General features: G+C 46.2%; 1 protein-coding gene and 1 long non-coding RNA gene across 4 annotated transcripts in view; one reads left to right on the forward strand and one right to left on the reverse strand.

The window, feature by feature from the left end:
- Positions 1 to 2865: 2865 nt before the first annotated feature.
- On the forward strand, positions 2866 to 6612 carry CCL17 (C-C motif chemokine ligand 17). Of its 2 annotated transcripts, none has more exons than XM_057493592.1 (3): positions 2866 to 3295; positions 5727 to 5844; positions 6415 to 6612. In XM_057493592.1, exons 1-3 carry the CDS (start codon positions 3166 to 3168, stop codon positions 6524 to 6526), a joined length of 360 nt encoding a protein of 119 aa, XP_057349575.1. In that variant the 5' UTR covers positions 2866 to 3165; the 3' UTR covers positions 6527 to 6612. The 2 variants fall into 2 exon arrangements, with proteins under 2 accessions (XP_057349575.1, XP_036737030.2); XM_036881135.2 differs by lacking the exon at positions 2866 to 3295 and adding an exon at positions 4075 to 4278.
- The window catches only part of LOC130681173 (uncharacterized), a 32929-nt gene continuing 17742 nt past the window's right edge, over positions 4590 to 19776 (reverse strand). Inside the window, exons 3-5 of one of the 2 annotated variants that reach the window (XR_008994224.1) lie at positions 6699 to 6745; positions 6488 to 6613; positions 4590 to 5766 (exon numbers count right to left, since the gene is read on the reverse strand). This is a non-coding gene — a long non-coding RNA (uncharacterized LOC130681173). Of the gene's footprint in view, positions 5767 to 6487; positions 6614 to 6698; positions 8417 to 19776 lie in introns of those variants that run through there. The other variant, XR_008994223.1, reaches the window with a different exon arrangement.

Consider the following 19776-nt stretch of genomic DNA (forward strand, 5'->3'; position numbering starts at 1 on the left):
GGGCGGTGGGGCTGGGGGTGAGCGCTGAGGTGGAGAAGTAGGCAGGAACCTGGGCTTCATCCTCAGGGCAGCATGGGGGCAGTGAAGGATGGTGAGAGCCTTGCACAGATTTGTTTTGGAAAGGTCGCTGGGCTTTAGGGAGAAGGACAGACTGGAGGGGCAAGCCTGGAAGCTGAGAGATGAATGTGAGGCCCTGGTCTGGCAGAGAGGTGGAGGGGGTGGGCATGTGGATGGAGAGAAGGGGATGGGCTCAGGACCCATCAAGGTGGCCAACTCCAGGCCTTGCTGGGGCAGGGGTGATCCTTGCGTTTCTGACCTGAGGAACCCAGCAGCCCAGTGACCTGTCAGGACCAGCTGCCTCATCAGTGAGCACGACAGGCTCCTGCATGAGGGAAGGGGGACTTATTTATGGGTTGGGGATGGAGATAACACTTAGGACCCTTGCATCTCAGCCCCCATGGGCAGGGCAGGGCGAATCTAGTTCCAGCTGTCCGAGGATGGAGCCGAGTGGGTTAAATGCTAGGTGCTTATCAAGATGCTCCTGGAGACCCTGGGCAAGTCATCGGCCCTGCTGGAGCCTCAGCTGACATGGGCATGACCTGGGGTGAGAACTTGTGCCACCCAATGACAACTGTCATATACAGTTTGCAGATGATCAATGACAATTGTCAAGTGTAATCTGAAGATGATAAAGCGTTCCTACCCAGAAGGCTGGCCCCTGCCCTACAACTGGGGCTAAGTTCTTGGCAGTGTGACAGCAGCGTCCCTGTCCCACTCCCAGCACACAGGACAACCAGTGGGGCAGGAGCCCTTCTCCCTACCTCTCAGGGTGAAAGACCCAGAATCTGGCTGGTCCAGCCCCTTCGGGCCGAAGGTGGGTGTGGATGCTCTCCAGCTGGTTTTATCCCAAGGGACAGCCCGGCCGTCTAGGGGCTGGACTGGGGGCGGCAGGCGCATAGGCGCCATACTGGGGAGGCTTGAGACAGCAGTGTTGAGACAGTGAGTCACTGTGGTGGCTTTCTTCCACTCGGGACCAATTACCCTTCAAGGGCTCTCTCCCAACAGGCCCATGTCTAGCCCACGCCTCTGCCCTGCCCTTCCTCCAGGGCCTCTCCCCTGCTGCTCCTCCACAGAGCACTGCCTCACTGCCTCCCCCAGGGTGTCTTGCTGGTTCCCCTGATGGGCCTCTGAGCCCTAGAGTCCACACAGCACCGTCAAGGTCTCTCAAGGCCCTTACACTGGTCGAGACCCTAGGACATTCCATCTGGAAGGTCCCTTGGAATCCATCTCACAGCTAGGAGAACCAGGGAGAAATAAATCAGTTAATCCCTAGCCAGGAAACCACCTCAAAAATGTCCCTGGTCTCTGCTGCCTCCCAAGTGAGAGGAGAGGTGTGCTTGCCCTGCCCCGCTTGTCCCCAGGTTCTCCTGCGCAGACTCACCTCCCGCGTTTCGGTCTCCAGTCCCTGCTTTGTCGACCGAGCCTCACTGCAAGCCCACTGTGTGCAGGCATGGTGCTTGGTGCTGCGGGCCCGCAGGTCACAGACATGCCCTGTCCTCATGGAGTTCACTGCCTCAATGTCACATCTGGGCCATTTCCCCCACCAGAACTCTGTGCTGTTCCCTTCATTTGTCTCCACACTTGCCCTCCTCCTTACCTTTGCCAAGTGCTTCCCTCATGTGAAATGCCTGGCGCTCCTTCTCTTGGTGTGAATCCTCCCACCCACAAGGTCCAGCTCTCTGGCCACCACCTCCACGCTGTCTTCCAAGTTCTCTGGGCCAGAAGCAACCTCTCCCTGCTCTGGGCTTTAAGGCCCTGTATGTGGCCTGCATGTTCTGATGTTGAGGGCCAAGGCTTGTTCTCCCTCCGCTTTCCCACTTCTGGCCTTTGCCTGCCCCATAGCTCTTGGCACAGTGCCCCACTCACTGTCCTGCTTGCTGCTCTGTTATCCCTCCCCTGCCAAGCATCCTGCATCAGCCCAGAGCTAGTCCAGAACCTTGTGTTACTGCTGTCGAAATCCCTTCCCTAGAAGGGACAGGGGAATTTGGGTCCTTCCAGAGAAAAGTTCAAAGTCTGTGGCAGAACGAAGGGGACTGGAAACTTACTCAGGGAGTTTCCCCAGCAGTGGGAGCTGGGGGAGCCTCACCGTTAATAAAGTTGCTCATCATCACAACAGTCCCCTGTTGTCCAGCACAGAAGAGCATTCAGTGGCCCCTGTGGCAGGTAGAGGAGCCACAAGACGGTGGGCAGAAGGCCCCTGGGTGGAGGGCATGCCAAGCAGAGGGTCACGAGACACTCCACCCACAGGGGCAGCATCCGCAGGGACAGGCTGCTCTGCCTTCTCCTGGGAACAGGCCCTCCCCAGGGACCGCTGGGCTTTTTCCTCCGAGCTCAAGGTGCTGCCTGCAGGCCAGGGCTTCCATCTCCCCAGCCGAGGTCGCCGGGGGCACCAGCATCCCTTGCCCAGCCCAGCCAGCGCAGCCTTCTCTGACTCAGCAGGGTGGGTGCTTCCATGTAGGGATGGAGGTTGCTGCCCCTTCGGCACGAAGCTGTGCCAAAGATGAACACAGGCATGAAGCCCACACTCCCCTGCTCTCGCCTCCACTGCCCCAGTGACAAGAGGAATGGCCCAGCCACCAGCCGGTGGCTTGAGCAGTGAGCAGGGTTAGGATTCTCTAGTAGGTGATGTGACCCTAAAGGAAGCCAAGAAAAGCTGGTATGGGGCCCACTAAATGAGGACCCCATCTTTCACAGACCTACCATCTTGGCAGGGCCCCTCGGGAAGTCCAAACATCCCTGTATAGGTGATGACGCTGAGGCCCAGAGAGGGTCTGTGTCACAGCAAGCCTGTGACACAATACTCCCCACAGGGAAGTTCTGCGGTGAACAAAGGGATCCCCACCAGGAACTGAAGCATCCCCAGCCTCCCAAGATTGCCCTGGACGGGGAGGAGCGCCTGGCCTTGCCCTCCTGCAATCTAGTCCATGTCCTGGTTTCCTCTCACGTTCAAGTGAGGACTGATCAGGTTGCTGTCAGCACTGCTGCTGATAGAGCTCGGTTTCAACAAACAGCTCCTGCAGTTGTTGTCACTGGTAATGATAATTTAAAAATGGCTCAGTGGCTCACACAGAGCTGGCCTTGAAGGAGCCGAGAGCACCTGACGCCATGTTGCAGGGTTGTGTCTCTTTGAGCTGCCCCGGGTCACTCACTTGGGGACAGGGCGGAGCCAGGCCTACATCACAGATGTCAGAATCGAGGTCCAGGCCCACCGTTGCTGAGTGCTGCACCCCTGGAGGTGGACACAGGTCTCTCCTCCCAGGATCTGGCCCCAGTGGTGCTAAGCAGGTGATTGGCCATTTTCTCCAGTGGCCAGGGTACTGACCCAATGCAACGATGCTGTGGCCCACGGGCTTGTGGGAAGTGTGGCTTGGCCAGTCCCTGAGCATGTGTCCAGTGCAGACTTGGCTCTGAGAGGAGCTAGAGGCATCACCGATCCCTTCCTTCTCTTCTGCAACCAGAAATGAGACGCCCCATTTGGGAGAATCTGGCTCCCAGTCTAAAGAGGTGCACATTTGGACTAAGTGGCCTTCTGTGGCTCAGGGCTCGGCGTGGGGAAGGACCCACAGCCAAAGCTGTCTGCGCCTTGAGCCTTTCTCAGAATGACATGGATCCCACTCTGCAGGGAGATGACTGGGCACCAAGCAGCCTGCATGCCCTGCAGAGGCCTTTCCAGCACCCTGAGCCTCCTCCGGGCCCAGGTGAAATGCTCCTCTTTGGGCCCTGCTTGGCTGTCCGCCCCGTGCCCCAGGTACTGGGCATAAGAGAGGTACACCAGCCTCAGAGCAGGGATGAACCCAGTTTAGGATGGGTGCATTTCAGCTCTGCTAATAGAGGAACCAGGAAATATCCCACCGTGAAAGGAGAAGTGCGCCACTGTGGCGGCCCCGGGATGCACGTACCCCACCTCTGTCCGCAGCTGAGAGTCTGTTCTTTGGAAAGCCACAAACGTTCCAAGACTGGACTTGTGCTGAATCATGTCAAATTCTTCGAACTCCACTGTCCTAGGGAAGGATGTCGGGGGGAGGTGAAAGGAGGCGGGCACGATCCCCAAAGAAGTTAAATAGGTCACCTCCACACATAGCTCTCATACTTGCCTCCCCTGAGCAGAGGGACCCACACACAGAGACTCTCTCTTGGGCTCTGGCACCATGATCCCCTTGAAGGTGCTGCTTCTGGTCACCCTGGTCCTGGGGGCGTCTCTGCAGGACACCCACGCAGGTGAGAGCAGAGGATAGGTGGCTGGAGGAAGGGGTGATGGGAGAGGAGGGTGGGGGGCACCGAGACCACAGCAGCAACACATGCAAACTTATTTATTATTTACACCCCCCCTTATTCCTGGAAGATGTGAGAGAATGCAGCATAGGATTTTTGAGGGAGGTGTTAAAAAGGAAAACACTTAGGAGGAGGAAGAGGAGGAGAATGATATCCCAGTGCTTGGACACTGGCTTGAGAGGGACAAAGCACTCGCCTTTGGTTGTGAGACTGGTGGCTGTTTGTGTTTTGACATTGGAAAATGAACAAATCTCAGAAGCATTTGTTAGCATCTGTTTTATTAGTGGGTCTTATATATAATGAGGGAATCCACCTAACAGCAGGAGAACTGGTTCCCAGAGAATGTGGAAAGAGATTTTTATATTCAGTTGGGAAAAGAAGGCTGAAATAAGATGGCTACTCTGGAAACAAAGCTGGTTCGTGTCCTGCGTGGCAAGACAGGTGCAGTCTTGGAGGCCACCTTCTCAGCAGGGCAACCTTCCCAGCTGGGCGGCACGATGCTCTCACTGCTGTAAAACGCTGGTCCGGTCAGCTCTGTGAGTTAGTCAAACCGAGTTATACCCCAGAGATGGTCAGAGGACAGTGGAAGTGTTCTTAGAAAACACTCTACTGTGGTATTCGTTAAAGCCACATGGCACCAGTTCGCCTATTTGGGAGTGTTGGATACTTTTTCTTGAGCAAAGATGAGGAAACTGAGTGTCGAGGAGATGCCTTCACAACGAGGGCCTCTGTTTTGTCGTCTGTAAAATGGGGTAGTGCTCACACGTGTGTGTGCTGGGGACTCTGAATGAGCTGCTGCAGGCAAAGGCTCAGCCCAGAGTCAATGGTTGGTGATTCAGGGCTGGTATGTAGTGTGAGCACACACATATGCAAACATGTGCAGAAACACATGTACACATACACATATACATGCCCAGACTCCCCCACGCAGTACGTGCGTGCACACACACAAGCAAACACAGAGCTCCCCAGAGCACACAGACCTCACACACACAAATGTATTCACACACAGACACACCCTGAATCACACACAGCTATGCATGCACAAACCCTCCCAAACACACACAGACACACATACACACACAGGGGCTCCCAAAGCCCATACAGGGACCTCATGCACACAGTGTGCACGCACTGACACACACAGACACATGTGCAGACCCCTCACATAGTCCCCACACAAAAACACACTTGCAGACACCCCCACATAGGAGGCCCCCAACAATACACAGACACATGCCTGCAGAAATGCACACACACAGGTACACACCCAGAGACATGCACACGCAGACTCCCCCCACAGACAGTTGCCCCACAGTCCCAGACCACCCCAGCTCCCCAGGACTCCCACGTAGACACTTAGAAGCACCTGCTCCTGCATTCTCCCTCCGCAGCTCGAGCCACCAACGTGGGCCGGGAATGCTGCCTGGAGTACTTCAGAGGGGCCATTCCTTTCAGGAAGCTGGCGACCTGGCACAGGACCTCAGTGGAGTGTCCCAAGGAAGCCATCGTGTAAGCCTGCCATCCACCCCGCTGCCTGCCCCTGGGAGCTGAGATGGGAGAAGGCCATCATCCCCTTCACCTCCTGGCACTGCTCCTCAGGGCAGCTCCTGCACCCACACTGTGAAGCCGGAAAGGCCCCAGGCCCTGAGGGTCAACATCTGCATTGATCTATGGGAAAACTGAAGCCCTGAAAGAGATGGGGCAGCCCCATGTCACATGGGGAGTCAGGGGCTGATGCGGTCACTTGCCCTGGCCTGGGCCTGAGCCCACCCGAGGAGAACTCAAGCACCAGGCCCCTCCCGCGCACCCCTAGTTCCCAGGCTCTGGGTGGGCGTGGGCTGTCTGAGGTGGGGGCAGAAGGTCCTGCAGCACTGGCTCCCTTGAGGCCAGGGCTGCCAGGGACCTCGGGAGGCTCAATAATCACTGAGGGCAGCCTGCTGATGTCCTTATGACTTCAGGCAAGTTCCTGCCCACCCCTCCGGGGCCCCAGGGTCCTGGTCAGTGCAGGCAGACGTTGGTCCAGGGCTCTGGAAGGCCCTCCTGCCCTGACACCCCTAATGGCTCTCTCCCTCTCTGTAGGTTTGTAACTGTCCAAGGCAAGTCCATCTGCTCAGACCCCAAGGACATGAGGGTGAAGAAGGCAGTCAGGTACCTGAGAGACCCCACACAGCCCAAGGCTCTGTCACCCTAAAGTGCTGATTTCTCCTGGACCATTTGGAAAGTTCCAACCTCAGTGTTCACAACCCCAGACCCAAGCTGCCTGGGTCCAGTGGAGGTCCTCCTTTTCTGAACTGGAACTGTGACATGAAAGATCCTAGATTAAAGTTTCTCTCCCTCAGTCTGGGTCAGTGTGTTCTGTCCACCTGAGTCTGTCACATGGAATGGCCCTCAGAGAACATCTGGTCCTGCCCTGCTGGGTCAGAAAGGGAAACTGAGGATTAGAGGGGGACATGGCAGCTTCAGACCACACGCAAGTGAGGGGAGGCCCTCCCGAGAGAGGCAGAGGCAGGGGTAGGGCTGGGAGTCCATGAGATGAGCAGGAGTGGGTGGGCTGGCTGCCCTCTCCTCACCTCTGTCATGTGCTGGCTGGTGGGAGATCTTATAAGGGCGATCTGGATTCTTTCCTGTTTTGCCTGTCCCTAAAGTTCTGAGTACTCCCCACCAGACAGCCCCTCTTCTGACCTGTGACCCCTGCCTGATGCGGAGCCGAGGACACACCTGCCCTTAAGCATTTGATTCAATTCCATCAATGTTGCCAGGACCCTTCCGCAGGTGAGGGATGCCACCAGCTTCTGGGGAGTTCCCTGGCCTGGGGTTACTGCAGCCTCTCATCTTGCCCACCTCTCATCCCCCAGCCAGTCCCAGAGAATCCCTGCAAGGCCCAGTCCCACCTGTGCCCCAATTCCTTCTTCTAGCTCAAACTCCAGGCTGGCTTCCTGGGCCTGAGTCCTCTGCCTGCTCTGGGGACACCTGTGGTCTGAGCCGCCCTCCTGGTCCAGCTCCATCTCCCACCGCCTCCAGCCTCATCTCCTGGCCCCATCAGGCTGTTTCTCATGTGGCCCCCGGTTCCTCCTGACCCACTGGCGCTGACATCCCACCCAGCCTCAGCCTAAACCCATTCTTCCAACACCCAGTACTTTCTCCTGCTCTGATTCCTCCAGCTCTTAGGGACTGTAGGGCAGTCCACTCTATTGGGATTGTCCTCCCCTAGACTCCTGTGTGGGGCTGTCAGACCAGACCCCTCCATGAGAGCAGGATCTCCATGAGCCACCCTGGGGACCCCACAGCCCACGCTCTCAAAAGATGGGACAGGAGGTTATGGACTCAAACCCAACTCAAGGCTGGAGCCATAGCATGCAGAGGGACAGGGGAGAGCTAGAGTCTTTGAATTCGGGTTCTGCCTCACTCTCCTGACCAGCTGTGGGCTCACGGCTTCTCTGTCTGGGACATAGTCTGCGGGCAGGGGCCTTGGGTCCTCGTCTTCCTAGGATTCTGTGACCCGCGTTGTTCCAGGGGGTGCATTAGTATTATTTTTAGGGAAAGCTTCTGCCTCCTGCTGCCCCCTGTGGCCAGTTGTCTTGTTGCAGGCCAGATGACAGACCCATGCCCACTTGCCAGTAGTGGCAGGAAGAAAGCAAGGACAATAATAATGATAATGAGACTGATGACGGTGATGAACTGGCTTCTCAGTGACCCCAGGGTCTCCTTAGCCACAGAGGGCTCTTCTCTTGCCCAGGTCCCGAGGGTATCCCTCAAATAACTGCCTTGGACCAGGAGTCCCATGGGCAGCTCCGTCCAAGCTCTTTGTGAAAAAGTGTCCCCTGGACGCACGGGGTTGGGCAGAGAGCGGTGGATGCTGGTGGAGGAAAGATGATCTCAGAAATGGAGGGAGGCAAGAAGGAGCCACTAGCAAAGGAGAATGGGGCCTGGACCCCTCACCCTGCCAGCCAGAGCCAGAAAGACACTCAGTCCCCTCTTAAGAGGGGGAATGCAGGAGGCTGTCACCTGACTAACAAATGCTTTTGAAGAGAGATGGGACTGATACAGCTGGCTTTATTTCTACTTACCTGGGACAATGTAAAAATGGAAGAATTAAAAGAAAAAAATCACAGATTTTCATTTATATCTAGAATACTCTCTGGAAGAAAGAAATTTAGGGAATTAGATTAAATGTTTAGACTGTTGCTTTTGGACTAGGATTTAGTACCCTCAAATCCCATTGACAGTCTGTGTTCATTCTCAGGAACTTAGAAGCAGCTCAACCCCTTTGGCAGCACAAGTAACTCTAACACCTACTGGTGGGACACCTAAGATTTCCAATCCTGAACTAACAGACTTAATGGAGAAGAGAAAGGCCTTCTCATGTTTATTTCTGTTCTACTAAATACTACTGAAGTAGATGATGTGCACCCAGAGGGCTGCCCACTGTAGGTCTTTGTTTCTTCTGTGTAGACAGGTCAACTAGGATGCCATCCCTGGGGCTTCCCCACCAGGCTACCATGCCAGATATCTTGCTTCTCTCTTCTAATAACCTTTAACAGCTAAATTTCTAACACAGTGGTTCCCAGCCCTGGTTGCACATCAGAATCACCAAGGCGACTTTATTCCCAAAGATTTTTTAAATAAAGAAAACAAAAGCTTTAGTTCCACCATTGTGGAAAGCAATATGGAGGTTCCTCAAAAAACTAAAAATAGAAATACATTTGACCCCAGTATCCCACTCCTTGGAATTTACCCAAAGGATACAACTTCTCAGTTTCAAAAAGACATATGCACCCCTATGTTTAATGCAGCACTATTTACAATAGCCAAGATAAGGAAGCAACCTAAGTGTCCATCAGGTGATGAATGGATAAAGAAAATACACAATGGAATACTATTCAGCCATAAGAAAGAAACAAATCCTACCATTTACAACAACATGGATGGAGCTGGAGGACATTATGCTCAGTGAAATAAGCCAGGCGGAGAAAGACAAGTGACAAATGATTTCCCTCATTTGTGGAGTATAACAACGAAGCAAAACTGAAGGAACAAAATAGCAGCAGACTCAGAGACTCCAAGAAGGAACTGGTGTTTACCAAAGAGGAGGGGGGGGCGGTGGGGGGCGGAGAAGGGGATTGAGGGGATTATGTTTAGTACACATGGTGTGGGGGAATCACCGGGAAAACAGTATAGCACAGGGAAGGCAAATAGTGAATCTGTGGCATCTTACTACACTGATGGACAGTCATCGCATTGGAGTATGGGTGGGGGCTTGATAATATGGGTAAATGTAGTAACCACATTGTTTTTTCATGTGAAACCTTCATAAGAGTGTATATCAATAATACCTTAATAAAAATAAAAAATAATAAATAAACCTTTGCTGAGATATAACTCACATGCATTTAATTCACCCATCGAAAGCGTACAATTCAGTGGCTTTTAGTATATTCACAGGGTTGTACAACCATCACCACAATCAATTTTGGAACATTTTCATCACCCTCCAAAATAAACCCACTACCATCAGCAATCACTCCCCCTATCTTCCCAGACCCAAGCAACCAGTCAGTAATCTATTTCCTCTCTCTATTGATTTGCCTATTTTAGACATTTCATATAAATGGGATCATTCAATAGGTAGTCTTTTGTGACTGGCTTCTTTCACTTAGGAGAATGTTTTCAAGGTTCATCATATTGTAGCAGGTATTAGGTACTTCATTTCTTTTTATTATGGAATACTATTCCATTATATAGATATGCCTCATTTCCTATTTATGAATGTATCCATTCATCAGTGGATGGGTATTTGCATTGTTTCCACTTTTTGGCTATTATGAAAAATGCTGCCATTCATGTAAAGGTTTTTGTGTGAACATGTTTTCATTTCTCTTGGGTATATACCTAGGAGTAGAACTGCTAGATCATATGGTAACTCCGTTTAGCCTTTTGCAGAACTGCCAGACTGTTTTCCAAAGCAGCTATACCATTTTACCCTCCCACAAGCAATGTCAAGCGTTCCAAATTTTTCCATAGCCTAGCCAACACCTTCATTACCTTTTTGATTACACAGCCATCTTAGTGAAAACCCCTCTTTAACCATTATGGAGGGAAAAAAACCTCTTAATACAAAACTAAAATAGTAAACTTGTACCCATCAGCCAGCTTCAACAACTGTCATGTTGTAGCCAATGCTGTTTCATTAACATCGCTACCCACTTTCCCTTCTCCAACACCCAAATTATTTCAAAGCTGATCCAAGATATTTCCCCCAATTACTTCGTCATTTAAAAATCTGTGTTTGTTTGAGTGGGATACAAATAAGGGCTCTACTTGTGAATGACTGACAGGCCTCCCAAATCTCTTTTAATCTACAGGTTTCCCTTTCATCACCTCATCTTTCTTTTTTCTCTCTCTCTCTTACAATTTCTTTGTTGGAGACTCTGGATTATTTGCCCTACAGACTAATCAAACCAGTACTACTCAAACTTGAAATGTGCATGTGAATTACCTGGGAAGCCTGTTAAAATGCAGATTCTGATTCATGTATCAGTATTTAATTTCTCTTTATTACTGAATAGCATTCCATTATATGGATATGTCACACTTTGTATTTATGAATGTATCTGGGATGGGGCTGAAGATTCTCCATTTCTAAAAGCTCCTAAATTGATGTTTATGTTGATCCATACAGACTACACTCAAAGTAGCAAAAATGGAGATTCCCACAGGTTTTACTCATTGCATCCTCATGGTGTCATTTAACATATTCCTCTGGCCTCTATGTTTCCTATAAATTGAAAATGAGCTCTAAAGTTTTGATAGGATTCTTGTGGCATTATTTTTTTATTAGATCATTCCAGGCTTTCATCAAGAGCTATGTTAACAATGGGTAATCTCTTTCTGGAACTTAGCAGACATCGATGATTTGTTATTTAGATTCATTAATTCCTCAGAGGTTGGAAAATGGTGGTATACTGTATCTTTATTAACTGGAATATTTCAGAGAAATTCTGACTGAGGAAGCTCTATGGTAGATCCCTTTGCCTCCTGACTGACTCCATTTGCTTCCCCCTGGGGTCCTGCATGGCATGCCCTGCCTGTTCCTAGAGAACATGACAGTCATCCCCATGTCTGTAAGTCTGACCATACCCAATTAAAGCAAATCCCAGGTACTTTAAAAACACTTTCTTCTTTTTATCAGCAGGTATGTAAACACATTTGTATCACCTGTTTTTAAACAGTTTTTTTGAGATATAATTCACATACTGTATAATCACTCATTTAAAGTGTGTAATTCAGTGGTTTTCAATATAGAGTTGTGTAACCATCACTCTATAATAGACTTTAGAACATTTTATTCACCCCAAAAAGAAACTGCTACCCACCAGCAGTCACTCCCCATGTCCCCCAATCTACCCATTCCCTAGGCAACAACTAATCTACTTTCTAACTTGTAGATTTGCCTATTCTGGATACTGCACATAATAGAACTCTGCAATGTGTAGTCTTCTGTGACTGGCTTCTTTCACTTAGCCTAATGTTTTTCAAGGTTCATCCATGTTGGAGCACGTAGTTCATTCTTTCTTGATGCAAACAGTATTACATTACATGGATATGCTATATTTTATTTATCAATTCACCAGCTGATGGACATGTGGTGGTTTCCACATTTTGGCTATTATGAATAATGCTGCCATGAAGACTCATGAACTAGTTTTGGTGTGGACAACTATTCTCCTTTCTCTTGGGTATATACTTAGGAGTGGAAGGGCTCAGTTGTATGGTAACTCGATATTTAACTTTCTAAGGAACTGCCAGACTGGTCTCCAAAGGGGCTGCACCACTTTACATCATACCAACAGTATATGAGAATTTCAGCTTTTCCCACATCCTTGCTAACATTTGTCGTTGTCTTTTTGATTATAGCTATCCTAGTGTGTATGAAGCATGTGAAGTACATTATTGTGTTTTTGACACACATTTCCCTGATAGCTAGTGATGCTGAACATCTTTTCATTTGCTTATTGGACACATATATTATCTTTTGGGAAAATGTCTATTCAGATCTTTTGCTCATCTTTAAATTCGGTTGTCTTTTTATTATTGAGTTGTAAGAGTTTTTTGTTTTTTTTTTACATATTCTGGATACAAATCCTTTATCAGGTACTGCACTTCACAGATACTGACTTTTTTACAAATTGAAGGTTTGTGGCAACTCTGCATGAAGGATGCCTATCGGCGCCATTTTTCCAACAGCATTGCTCACTTCATGCCTCTATCGCAGTTTGGCAAGTTTTGCAATATTTTAAACTTTTTCATTATTATATTTGTTATAGTGATCTGCGATCAATTTGTCGAAAGCTCAGATGATGGTTAATATTACTTAGTAATGAGGTTCTTTTAAATTAATGTATGCACCTTTTTTTAGACGTAATGTTATTGCACACTTAAACTATAGTATAGTGTTAACTTTACATACAGTGGAAAACCAAAAAATTCATTTGCCTCGCTTTACTGTGATATTTGCTTTACTGCAGTGGTCAGGAACTGATTATCTCTGAGGTATGTTTGTATATAATCTGCAAATATTCTCTCTAATTCTGTGGGCGATTTTCTCACTTTCTGGAGAGTGTCCTTTGAAGCACAAAAGGTTTTAATTATGATGAAGTTCAATTTATCTATTTTTATTCTGTCACTTGGGTTTTTAGTTTCATACCTGACAAGGCTTTGCCTAACCTAAGGTCAGGAAGATTTATACCTGTTTTCTTTTAAGAGTTTCAGAGTTCTAGCTCTTACATTTAGGTCTGTATTCCATCTGGAGTTAAGGTGTCCAACTTCATTCTCCTGCATGTAGATAATCCAGTTGTCTCAGCATCATTTTCAGTTGATCACAGACTCATGGGTTTATTTCTGGGCTCCTAATTCTATTCAAATGATCTATATAATTATGCTTATGCCAGTACCATATAATTTTGATTACTATAGCTCTGCATTAAGTTTGAAATCAGAAGTATGAGTCTTTCAACCTTGTACATTTTAAAGATTGTTTGGCCATTTCTAGGTCCCTTGCATGTTGATATGGATTTTAGGATCAACTTGTCAACTTCTGTAAAAAGCAGCTGGGATTAATGACATTGACTCTGTAGACTCATCTGGGGAGCACTGACATCTTAATAATATTAAGTCTTCTGATCATGAATATTAGATGTCTTCCACCTGCTTTCTTAAATAATGAGTACTATGCACTTTTCTCCACCTTGCATTTTTTATTTTACTTAATGGTATATCCTAGAGTCACTTCATGGTAGTATATATTCTCATTCCTTTGTACTACTGAAAAGTATTTCACTATGTAGAAGTACCATATCTAGCCAACCAGTCCCCTAGTGATGACATTTGAGCTGTTTCCAATTTTTGCTTTTACAAGTAATGCTGCAATGAATATCCTTGCGCATACATCTTTTTGTACTTTTGCCAATGTATATTTGGGATAGATCCCCAGAATTAGGATTGCTGGGTCCAGGGCAAATTTGCTAGATATTGCTAAATTCTGTCCCACAGGCACTACATCTTCACCAGTGATATGGGAGAATGTACTCAGTGTCCAGGTGGTTTTAAGGTATGCCAGGCTGAGAACCTCAGAATTTAAGATTTGGGTATTAGAATTATTAGAAGAGAAAGGTCATCAAGGTGGGTACAGCCCGCAGGAACTGTGCAGTGCACATACAGAAGCCATACAGGGAGGACTGATGAAGGAGGCAGGGTATGGATGATTTTTACCAATAAAGGCTATACCAGAAATTTTAAGCTTCTAAGGGTGGAAAAATCCAAAGGTTCCCTGCCCTCTACCTGGCAGCTTCTCTTAAACCAAGGTCCCCAAAGGATACATGGAGTCAAACATTCCCATGAGAGTAAGAGGAGAGTAAGAAGACAAAAGGGGTTCTTGGTACACATGGGGAGTAGCAAAAGTCAGGGGGCCTGGGTTCAAGTCCCACCTGTCACCTACTGCTGAAAATCTTAGACATACGATTTTTCCAAGCTTCATCTTCCTCCTCTATTAAAACATGGAGAAAAACCCCTGCCTCTCCCACCTCTCAGGCTCATGAAGCCCGGTCAGGAGAATGCCTGTGATAATCCTTTGGGAACTGAAAAGCACCAGGCCAACATGAGGGATTCCAGCTGACCAGGCCAGATCTGAAGTCTGGGTCGGCCACTTGCTATCTGATGTTCCTCAATTATAAAAGAGATAATAACACTTATTTTGCAGGGTTATTATTATTTTTTTTTGAGAGGGCATCTCTCATATTTACTGATCAAATGGTTGTTAACAACAATGAAATTCTGTATAGGGGACTCAATGCACAATCATTCATCAACCCCAAGCCTAATTCTCAACAGTCTCCTATCTTCTGAAGCATAATGAACAAGTTCTTACATGGTGAACAAGTTCTTACATAGTGAATAAGTTCTTACATGGTGAACAGTGCAAGGGCAGTCATATCACAGAAACTTTCGGTTTTGATCACGCATCATGAAGTATGAACAATCAAGTTAGATATGATTATGTTTGATTTTTATACTTGATTTATATGTGAATCCCACATTTCTCCCTTATTATTATTTTTTTTAATAAAATGCTGAAGTGGTAGGTAGATGCAAGATAAACGTAGAAAACATAATTTAGTGCTGTAAGAGGGCAAATGTAGATGATCAGGTCTGTGCCTATAGACTAAGTATTAATCCAAGCTAGACAAGGGCAACAAAACATCCACGGATGCGGAAGATTTCTCTCAAAACAGGGGGGGTGAGGTTCTAAGCCTCACCTCTGTTGATCCCCAATTTCTCACCTGATGGCCCCCCTGCGACTGTGCCTGTCTTAGGTTGTTCCTCCTTTGAGGAATCTTACCCGTCTCTGGCTAACCAGTCATCTTCCGGGGCCATACAGGGAAATGTAAAGTTGATAAGTTTCGCAGGGTTATTTTTAAGAAGAAATTACATAATGCATGCAAAGTGGTTGGCACAGTGCCTAATAAAGAGTAAGTGCTTAAAAAGGTAGCTTAGTAGTATCAGCACAAGGAAAGCTATAATATGCGGTATAACTTGGGCAAATAATATTTGTATGTGCTTTGCACGAACATGGAGCAAAGTGTGAAAGAATAAAAAGCAACTAACAACACTCGTTATCCTGGAGGATGAAGTTACAGAGAGCAAGCAATTGCTTTTTTTTCTTTGTATGCCTCTAACTGGTTTGGCTTCTAAGTCTGAATGGAAAGATCCAATGAGGCATCTCTGAGGAGAAAAGAGGGGGGATACAATCAATGATGGGCACCCAGGGAGGGCTTCACAGCTACTGAATCATATTCGGTGTCTTAACCGTGCAATGTGCACATGGGTGTTCATTCGTCTTATTATTATTTACACCAGGAGTCAACACACTTTGTAAAAGACAGACAGTAAATATTTTAGGCTTTGCAGGCCATAAGGTCTCTGTCGTACTATTCAACTCTGCTACTGTAGCATGAAAGCAGCAAAGACAATATATAAACAGGTAAGTGTGGCCATGTTCCAATAACACTTTAACAGCAGCGGGCTGGATTGGGCTCATGGGTCAGTGAGCCAACCCCTGATTTACACCTTTATATATGTTAGGCATATTCTTTATGTGATTAGAAATTTAACAACTTAAAAATATCAAACACATACATGCAAAAAAAGCTATCATTTGTATTCCCTAAAATGAAAAACCCAACAAAGTATATTTATTCAAATGAATTCAGCATAGAACAATTCAATCTTAAACATACATTCTAATCTTAACTAAAATCTTAAAGACAGAACTCTCTTTCAAAATGTATTTCATGTAAGACAATTTTTCCTGCTGTGCTTTTGCCCCTGCCCTCACCCTTACTAAAATATTCACATCACACTTTATGTCTCTGCCTATCAAAAAGATGGAAAAATACAGTCATCAGCCCTTTGGTTTCTTTTGAAGCACCGGCCCCACCCAATAACCATTCTTCCAATGTTCCAACTTCCTCCTCCCTAAAATAATGAATTTAAGGTAGAAAGAGATGAGGAAGAATGGAAATTTACAAGAAAGAGAGCGTGACTGATCATTGTTACCAAGAAAACATTTTCCGTTTTTGCTCTTAATAGGCTGTAAAGCTGATGCCGTTAAATTATAACTACAGCAACTCTGCTGGCATCTGGTCCTTTGCTCTAGCAGCCTCCCTGCACACAAACACGGAGCCTGCACACCCAAGACCGAGGGTAACTGCAGGCACCAGGTAGCGCAGCAGTATGGAGCCTGCAGGGAGGGCAAGTTAGCAGATATGTCAGAAGGCATGTTGGGGTGCTGCGGAACAGTGTAGGGGAGCAGTTGGCTGCACTTAGCTGCAAGGCTCGATAGTAAAAATTCCCTGCCGGGTTCCTCTGCCTTGCCTTTACCAGTACCAACAGAACCAAAACTAACTAGTATAAAAAATAAAATTCTGGGGAGGCCTATAGAAGAATTTCCCCAACATCCTTACTGACTGGGCATAGCAGCCAAAATATTCAGTTCTCAACATTAGTTGGAAAAATAAGATAGCCCTTGTACTCACCCCTGCGACATTTATTATGGCCCCAAAATAATGTCTCCCCATTAGCACCAGCATGTAGGTCTTTCTTAAATTCAAGGAATGAGGACTAAGCAGATGACTAATAATTTCCCATATATCCCACACAGAACCTCTGTAACTTTCCAGACCCACCAAGGTAATAGCACCTCTCCATCCTCCCGGCCCTTCTATCAGGGCTAAAGGAGCATGCGCTCTGAAGTCAGCCTACTTCATTAGAATCCTGGCTCACCACTCGCCACTGGTGAGTGGCTCACCATTACACCAGCTGTGTAATCCGAGTGAGTTACTTGCCTTTTCTGAGCTTTAGCTTTTCAACTATAATAAGGGGACAACAGTCCTAATTGTAAGATAAATTCTAGCCGAAATAAGCAGGCAAAGAGAGGCAACAAAGGGCCAGGTAATTTATTTGAATACCCCCGGGTGAGGTTCTGTGGCCTTCTTGTCACAGGCCAGAGAAGTCACACCAGGTTGGGGAGGTGGGGGGCTTATAAGGGATTAGGAGGGGGAGGAGTGGGCAAGCTATCTTAGGGGGGTGTTGAGAGGTATGATTGACTAAAGGTGACATAATAGACAACTAGAAACTTTTTTTCTTTCCAAGAGGGAGGAGGCTGACATCCGGGTCTTAGTTAGCACATTGGGATGGAATTCAGGGAGAGCTGTCCCCTTTCCATAAACGGCATGGACTTTGGGGTCTGGTCTGTTCTCCCCCTATGGCATCTCTCTGTTCTGTTTGCATGTCCTTGTTTTTCCTTTCTCCAGCCTAACATTCCAGCCTTTTGGTCATAATGGGCAACAACTCAATCTGGCTGCTTCCAGCTGACAAGGGGCGTCGTGGGGGTTTGAGGCTGGTATTAGGCTGAAGGAGGGGGTTCAGTGGGAAGAGGTGCGTAACAGTGAAGTAACATCTGGTTGGTGGTGACCCGGGTCATCTGGGTTAGCTGCTGTTGGAGGAACCTGAGGACACGAGGGGCAACTAAGAGTAAACTACAAACAGTTATTAAGGGGCCCAGTAAGGGCATTAGCCAGGCTATTAAGGGGGACTGGAATTCTGGATCGAGTTTACATCTCAATGACTAGTACTAGGATTTAGTATAGATAAGCATTATTGAAACAATACTTTTCTCTAAAATCACCCTTATTTTTATTAGAAGTAGCCAGATTAAGAAAATAATTAACAGTTGGCTTGATTATTTGCGTAAGTGCAGCAAGAAGAGCAATTGATTACATAGGCTCTTTTAAATATGCTTTGCTGGAACTTTTTGTAAGGAATTTCAGATTGAACTTTTAAGGGCTTTTTGAGGCCAGAAAGCTAAGCCAGACTTGCCATCAGGTTGTGCCTGCAGTACCTGTACATTTGGGTGAATTCTTCTCTTCTCTGAGGTTCCCAAAACATTCTTGAGGTTCTTGCATCTGCCAGGCAGTGACTTTCTTTACTCATTTGGTAAGGCTGCTGGGAACTCTGTAAGCAAGGTACTAGGTCAGTTCTTTTAAGGGGCTTTGTTGGCTTTATAAAGTCAATCTTAGTTCCTTAAAGCTGCCTGTTCATATCTTAGTTTACACACATGTCTCTCAGGTATGACGTTCCATCCAGTCAAAGCCTTGGTAATATAACTAGTGATTTTAATTGGTTCTCTTACAAGGAAAGCAGATTCTTATTGAACTTGTGCAAATAAATATACTGCCATGAAATATAAAAATAGTTACTGAGAGTTTTTAAATTCTGGAGGGATCAGGTAGAGAGAAAGATAAAGTTTCAATTCTGCTTATAAAGGCAGTCATTTACTAAACTGTTGTCATCTTAAGAGAAAAAGCTTAAAACACTTTATCAACATTTGAAACAAAAAGCCACAAAATCATCTTCTTTAGTTTACTTAATCCTATGTAACTAATACTTGTTCTGCTGTAATCTAGTTTTTTACTAGCTTAAGAGTAATAAAACAGTGACTATAAATAATAAAAGACTTACAAATGACAATGGTTAAAGATCTGATGAGAGCTTACTGTAAGACAGTTGACATAAGGAAATTCTGATACTTCTGTAACACAAAACATTCAGTAACAAAGTTTAGCATTATTCTTTTTGACAGTGCTTTCTAGGTAATTATATATCAGATAAATAAGCTAAATTAGCCAAATACTTTCTCCAATGAGAAAAAGGTTTTCTGACATGTTCCAGGGTCCCTCTGGAAAATATCAGAGTTAACTAGAGGTAAAAGCACTTTTTTGAATTTGATTTTGGGAAGTTGTTAAAAGTTTTAAGGCACTTGCTTAAATAGGATTATAGGTTGCTATGAAGCAATACTTATCCAATTAACTAGAATGACAACAAAGTACTTCAAAGGCAAATAAACAAGGTTACATAGTTGTTATCAAAGTTGAGCTTTTAGTCTTTTTAATATTAAGATCTTATTTTCCTAAAGACTCCGACAACTCACTGAGACTTTAAGCATAAGAAACTGCTTTGATAAAACAATTAGAAGAACTTTCTGCAATCTTTCAATATTAAGAGCAGACTAACAGTTAAGAAAACTTTGTCTTTTCAACTGAAAACAAAATTCTAATTTTGCTGTGTACTTGATACTGAGACTCATTTGCTTTAATTTTGTATAGCATGACCATATTAAATTCTTCTACAAACTTTTTACAACTTTCTTTTTACATTTACATTTCTCTTTCTAAATAAACAGTTATACTTTAGAATAAAGTACTTTCTTTTATCAAAAGACATATTCTTTAGCATGCAGAAATGTTTTCCTTACTACTTTAAGTAGTTTTGATTATGACTTAAAACTATTACTTTAACCTTCAGTGAACACTGAAAAACAGGCTACTG

This window comes from Manis pentadactyla, chromosome 15, assembly GCF_030020395.1.
Source record: "Manis pentadactyla isolate mManPen7 chromosome 15, mManPen7.hap1, whole genome shotgun sequence".
Classification (NCBI taxonomy): Eukaryota; Metazoa; Chordata; class Mammalia; order Pholidota; family Manidae; genus Manis; species Manis pentadactyla.

Bases quoted from the DNA above. Each gene is read 5' to 3' on its own strand.
- CCL17 (XM_057493592.1), top strand. From the start codon at position 3,166: ATGTTGCAGGGTTGTGTCTCTTTGAGCTGCCCCGGGTCACTCACTTGG. The intron at 3,296-5,726 runs GTGGACACAGGT...CTCCCTCCGCAG, and splicing joins TGAGTGCTGCACCCCTGGAG to CTCGAGCCACCAACGTGGGC. The intron at 5,845-6,414 runs GTAAGCCTGCCA...CCCTCTCTGTAG, and splicing joins TGTCCCAAGGAAGCCATCGT to GTTTGTAACTGTCCAAGGCA.